This window comes from Octopus sinensis, linkage group LG23 (assembly GCF_006345805.1).
Source record: "Octopus sinensis linkage group LG23, ASM634580v1, whole genome shotgun sequence".
Lineage (NCBI taxonomy): Eukaryota > Metazoa > Mollusca > Cephalopoda > Octopoda > Octopodidae > Octopus > Octopus sinensis.
This window is the reverse complement of record NC_043019.1, coordinates 23,552,051-23,558,865: the sequence shown is the minus strand read 5'-3', so window position 1 is coordinate 23,558,865 and position 6,815 is coordinate 23,552,051. Positions and strand designations below refer to the sequence as shown.

Below are 6,815 nucleotides of genomic sequence, written 5' to 3'. Positions count from 1 at the left end.
TCCTGTTCTTGGAATCTACATAGTCCGAGATATATTTGTAGAAAATTTCATTAAAAAATATCAATTTTCTTGAAAGTTAAGGCGAATTGAAGTGGACGCCGGTGAATTTTCCGAAATTCCCACACCCCACCCCTCTTAAAACACTTTTCCCCAAAAAAGTTTTGCATATTCGGAATTTACACGATATAACATATTCGTAGACAATGTTATGATCATCCAAAGTCGGGAAGGGGGGCAAGAATCTGTAGTTATGTTATATATATCTATATATATAAAACTCTAGTTGTGTGAGTGTCTGTCCCCTTCGATTTAGATTCCTAACTCCTCCCACATTTTGCGGTGCAGTTTAACCAAATTCGGGTATCTTATAGTCGTGATTCATATCGAGCCCGTCTGACTATTAGCGCGCGTCAACGATGAGTCTACGATTTAAAAAATAATTTAACATCATTTTTTATTCCATTTTAATGCATAAAATGCATCGTGTGTCGAGTTGGCGTCCACGCTCACAGCTGCACCTGTTTGCTTCTCCCCCTTCCCTCCCTCGTGAAGCTGTGGGGAAGGGAGTGTAAAGAAATCAACGTCGTAATGCGTTGTGAAGGAAACCAGCGTTCTTTTAGAACAACGACTTCATGGCTTGAAGACACCAAAACAAAAATGGCTAAGAAAGCCCGAATTTATAAGGGAAGTAACTCTCTAAAAATGCTTATATAGTTATTTCCCTTACAAACACGAGCAACGCCGGGCGATACTGCTAGTATATATATATATTTTATCTAGTTTCAGCTCACGAGCTGTGGCCATGCTGGGGCATCGCCATATATATATATATATATATATGTATATATATATATATATGTGTGTGTGTACATTTAAATATATATATATATATAATAGTGTACATTTAAATACAAGAGAAACTAACTTTAACAGGTAATTTTATATATATATATACTTTATTTAAAAGCAGCAGAAATTTAACAAAAGCTGTTACTCGGAGTGTATATATATATACACACACACATCTGTCTACACAGACTATTATATTTACGACAAATATATGAGTTGTTTTAACTCTTATATATATATGTGTGTGTGATGATGATATGTCCGACTGTTCAAATTATAGGAAAGATCCAGGGGAATAATTAATTACAACGTAGCCAAACGTCACATAATTGTCCTAGGAACCAGTGCGTGTGACCAGGGTTGACCTGGGGACTACAAAACAAGGAGAGACTCTAAGCGGAAATGACGTCACTTTCATAAAAAGTATGGCGCTGGAATATCGTTTTGGCTCGGTTTGATCTCATTTCATTTTGGGTCGACGTTTCCAGGAATTATTTCTGTAAGTAAAATATTTACATCTGGAAAAATACGTTTCTCTGATTGTATACTTCAGGAAACACATATAAACACAGTAAATATTTTTCATTTTAAATTTTTATCAGCTTTGTTATGATTCGGAAGGAAAACGTGTTTGCGGCATTTTTTTCAGTTTAACAGAATTTATAGAATTCGTTGTTGTTCTAAGTTTATTTTCAAATTAGAAAGTAGTATTGACTTCTAACAGACACGGATTACAATATTAAAAAATATTATTAATATACTATCTTTGAAAATATTGGGTACTACTAGCGAACAGTGGTCCCGGTGTGCGCACTCGCGCACCTGCGCTTGCTAGTCGTAAGTAGTCGATCCTACAACGACTTTTTAACCCTTAAACCTAACCCTAGTTTGTTTATAAAAATAATTTATTTACTTAGTTTAAAAAATTGTAGGATCGACTACTTAGAACTAGCTAGCGAGTGCGCGCACCGGGACCGCTGTTCGCTTGTAGTACCAAATATTGTATCTTCGTATTGTTTGTGGTTGAAAGAATATTAATATGCTCGTTGGACATTTCTGAACGAAATAAACAAACTTAAGCCGAACCAACTAGATCACATATCGATGCTTTCGTTGTTAGAATATTAAAATACATCGACACTTCTTGGTGGAATACTTTTAACAATTAAACGCAGTAAACAAGCTCGCTTGATTAAAGACAATATCCTGCATGATCTAACGCCAGAAGCTCTGAGTGGTCTTTCGACTTGCTAAGAATAACAGCCAAATCGACATTCTTTCGAAAACGAAGGATGGCAGCCAAATCTCCCTCATTCATTTTCTAGCATCTTAATAAATGATGTAGTTTTGGATACATTGTGTCTCAAAGATCAATTCTCCCCTCCCCTGCCTATCCCTAGTAAAATTCGTCTTTCTTCCACTTCCGTCTTGTTTACTCGGGTATTTTCATCAATAGAGCTGGGGGTGGATTTGGGTGGAAAGTCTTTGACCGTAGGTCTGTTGGATCAAGGTTGAACTGGGATTAATTCCAACACAGTATTTGGTATTATTTAGATTACGTGAAAGCTATTTTACAAAACACCTTTAAAAACTTACATAAAACAAATAGACGACCACCACCGGAGAAATCAAATGGAGGTTCTCTGTTGGCCCATAGATTCATGTATGTGTGTGGCAAAACAGGAAGTTGGAAAAATTTTGGAAAAAAGTTTCTTCACCATTACACATGTTCCTTGGTTTATAGAAATCACGAAGTTGGATAAACATGTAAGAATTTTAGCTTGATGGAGAGAGTTGGTAAATTAAGTTTAATTTTAAATGAACCCCCATTAATAAATGGTCAGTCATTTAAACAAAGTAACACGGAGTTTTCAAATTTAAACCTCTTTTGTTTTTTTGTAAGTTTTGGCAGATTTAAAAACAAAAATTATGATAGGCGCAGGAGTGGCTGTGTTGTAAGTAGCTTGCTAACCAACCACATGGTTCCGGGTTCAGTCCCACTGCGTGGCATCTTGGGCAAGTGTCTTCTGCTATAGCCCTGGGCCGACCAATGCCTTGTGAGTGGATTTGGTAGACGGAAACTGAAAGAAGCCTGTCGTATATATGTATATATATATAAGTGTGTGTGTATATGTTTGTGTGTCTGTGTTTGTCCCCCTAGCATTGCTGGTGTGTTTACGTCCCCATCACTTAGCGGTTCGGCAAAAGAGACCGATAGAATAAGTACTGGGCTTACAAAGAATAAGTCCCGGGGTCGATTTGCTCGACTAAAGGCGGTGCTCCAGCATGGCTGCAGTCAAATGACTGAAACAAGTAAAAGAGTAAAAGAGAGAGAGAGAGTATAGGTTTCGCATCAGAGTAAAACCACTAAACAAACATCTCTCTCTCTCTCTCTCTCTTATTTTGCACATGTACTTTTGTTCAAAAACTGCTTCTTGTAATTCATTTTCCCTAATTGCTGTTTGTCACTACAGGTGTTTTAGATGGCAGGTAATCATTCATATGGAGGATCACAAGGGAGTAACATATATCTAAATACAGGTATGTCAGCCTCAGGACAAGCCTCTCAAATGGCGGGGTCTGCATTAGTCCCACCTTTATCACAACAGCAAATGCATGGTCAGGCAGGTCAGACCAATCAGCAACAAAACGCTCAACAATCCAACATGCTGCCCCAGTCAGGTGGTGGAATGTTATCACAAGGAGGAAGCAGTCAGTTACCAAGTAATGTCGCAGGAAGCCAACAAGGTGGTCAGCTCCCTAAAGAGGTCAATAGTGTTTCCTTGTGTCGACTCGGTCAAGAGATTGTACATGACACAGTACAAAGAGCTGCAGATATCTTCGGTATTCTGAAAACCATATCAGTAAGTCTGCCAATAATCTCTTAATTTTTCATCATAATTCTTTTTGCTGATTTCATCCTTTATTTAATTGATTTTAATTTGAATTATCATCATCGTATAACATCCCTTTTTCCTTGCTCGCATGGGTTGGATAATTTGACAGGAGCTGACGGAGCCAAAAAGCCTTTGCCAAGTTCCAATGTCTGCTTTGACATTGTTGCCCCTCCTAATACCAACCACTTTACAAAGTGTACTGGGATTTAAAAAATTTTTTTGCATGGCACCAGCACTGGTGAAGTCACCAAGTACTCTCAAGAGAAGAGCCCCTTTTGGCATAAAGATTCTCTTTATGCAGTTTTGTTTTGTCTCTCCTTGTGTAGTGATAGAGCACAGCTCTCTATGTACGTCAGCATATTGAAGCTGTTACTTGTCCTTAGTTCATGGCTTAGATTCTGGCCACAGAAGTAACACAGTGTTACATTCTTCAACAATGTGTTATTTTCATGTGCACTGTTCTATTTAGCTGAGTCCCACTTCAGTGTTTGGAAGCACATCTATTTGTAAAGTATTTCCATGAAGCAAATAAAATTGATAGTCAAAGAAATTTTGAACCAATAAAAATCACACACACACACACACCAAAAAATAAGGTTTTGATTCTATTGGAATAAAACTAGTAAAAAATATTTCACCCTAAATTGTTCTTGAAAACATCAATGAATGCATCGGGGTTTTTTTTTCTTTTTCTTTCTTTCTTTTTGTAATTAGTTTAATGCAATATTTCTCTGTTGCAGTTGCCTAATGGTGCTTCTTATAATGTACAACAATACCAAGAGAAGAAAAATAAACTTGATGATCAAATGAGGATTTTGAATTTAGGTTTCCGCAAACTACGTATCATTTCTGAAAAAGTAGAAGAAAGCACTGGTCCAAGAGAAGCAATGTTTTCTTCTGAAGTAAGAATATTTAGATATTTTAAATTATTTTTATTTTTGAACTTATCTCATAGCTCTTAAGATGCTTTTTTCCTTTCAGAATAACTATTTAAAAATATATAATTTATTATTAAGTAGATCTTTCTTTGCTTCTCTATAAAGTCTACTTTTTGTACAAAACATAAATCTTTTATTACTGTTGTTATTCTGGATCAGCCCTGATTAAGCAATCTAGTGATGAAAGGGTTTCCAGTTATGACCATCCTGACTTTTTTTTTCTGATGCTTCCTTCTGTTGTAAAGTAGTATGCTGTGATTTGAGGCAAAGCCAGGAAAAGCCAGTTTAGTGCTCTGTGTCAACAATTAGGTCTTTGCTGTATGACATGTTGTCCTTTGGACTCTAAGCTATAGTTTCATTTTTGGATCATATTCTACAACTCTTTGGTAGATTCTAAATTTAGAATCAGGGCATCAGCAAATAAAAATCATCCAGTTTTAATCTACTGAAGAATTAAAACAGGTGGTAGAGAGCTGATGTGAGGGTTTTACTGAAGACTATTATTCCTCATTATTTAATGGGTTGGATGGTTTGACAGATTCCAGTGGGCCCAACGACTGCATTCTGGTCCAGTGTCTGCTTCAGCATGGTTTTTATGGCTTCCTAAAGCCAACTATCTACCATCTAACAGTATGGACTGAGTGTTTTGTTTGTACCACCTGCACTAGTGAGGTTATCTTGCAGACTGCAAGACTATATATAAACCAAGGAAGTTGAAGGGGGTGGGGCATGAGATGAGGGGTTCAAGTATGAGAAAAGGTTATTATTGTAGAGGAGTTACATGACTATTCACATTTAGAAGAAAGGGTGAGATTGATCAGGTGGAGCTGCAAAGAGATAAATAATAATGAGGTATCCAGGTGGCCCCTCAAGGTATGAGGTGAGTGGGGAGAGAAGAATTAGGAATTTGGTGGATGTCTTTTTACTAAATTCTTCACAGAATTCACTGTCAGTCCTCGCCTGCTTTACATAACTTTATTAAGTCTCAGAAGCCATTCATTAGTAATTTCAGATTTTTTTTGTTGTTTTCTTTTAAAATTGCACATATTGTTATTTCAGTAATTTATTTTTTTAATTTCTGTAGAATCTTATACCAATTTGTAACAAGGAATATAACACAGAATTCCTTCGAGATGCTGAAAAAAATAACCTTTACCATATTGTTTCTGAAGAACACAGAGACATGGTTGATGTAAGTTTTTGTCTGAGTCTGTTTCTGTTCCCATTTTAACTATTTTAAACAAACTGTTTTAATTCGTAAGTAAAATTCTAATCATTTATCTGTTTTTTTTTTCTTTTTTCCAGCGAATACAATTGAAAAGCCGTCAACTGAAGGAAGTTATTGATCACATCCGAACAATAATTTGGGAGATCAATACGATGATCACTATGAGAAAAACTGGCTGATTGATTGATTTTCTATGAATCATCCTGAAGAAAACTTCCATTGGTCCTCTGATAGGTTATATGTACCACACTGGACAGCTGAACTTCACTTTGCACTGGACTTGGTCAACATTCTACCATTCCTGGTCAAAACTGACATAAGAATTTACTCCAGATGTGCTGCATTTTCTAATGTGCACAGTCTGCCTAAGCCAGTTTCCTTTATCTGGAATATAAATCTGAGGTTGTTGCAACAACAAAGGAATATTTACCTTGTGTCCAACAATAGGATATTTAATTCTTATAATACAAATCTTTGTAAATATCACCAAATATATTTGCCATTAAAGTTTACTTTTTTTAAACTTTATTTTCTTGACAATATTTTTTTAACTTTTACAATACACTATTCATGTAATCATCAATATATATTTATGTGAGTGTTTTGTCTCCTTGTATAAACATCACCATCATACTAGCAGTGTCTTATTTCTAGTCTTCCATGAAAACATGGCCAGCCATAGGAAGTATTTCCTTGGTAACAGGTAAGGTTTGGCAATGGAGGGGCATCTGGCCATAGAAAAGTGGATGCTAAAATGATAATTATTTACCTTAGACTAGTTTCACTCCTTTGTTGAGATTTTATCAACATCCAAGCATCTTTATCCACAGAGACACTTCTTACAAATCACTGAATGTTAAGGTCCTAAGTAAATTAAATGGATCCCAATTTGTGTATAGAATG

General features: G+C 36.0%; 1 protein-coding gene across 1 annotated transcript; it reads left to right on the top strand.

Annotated features, from left to right (window-relative positions):
- Positions 1-1,191: 1,191 nt before the first annotated feature.
- LOC115223580 (mediator of RNA polymerase II transcription subunit 30) lies at positions 1,192-6,440 on the top strand. Its single transcript, XM_029794220.2, has 5 exons — positions 1,192-1,348; positions 3,324-3,713; positions 4,487-4,648; positions 5,769-5,876; positions 5,990-6,440. The coding sequence occupies exons 2-5, from the start codon at positions 3,333-3,335 to the stop codon at positions 6,089-6,091; spliced, it is 753 nt and encodes a 250-aa protein (XP_029650080.1). The 5' UTR covers positions 1,192-1,348; positions 3,324-3,332; the 3' UTR covers positions 6,092-6,440.
- The last annotated feature ends 375 nt before the right edge of the window (positions 6,441-6,815 follow it).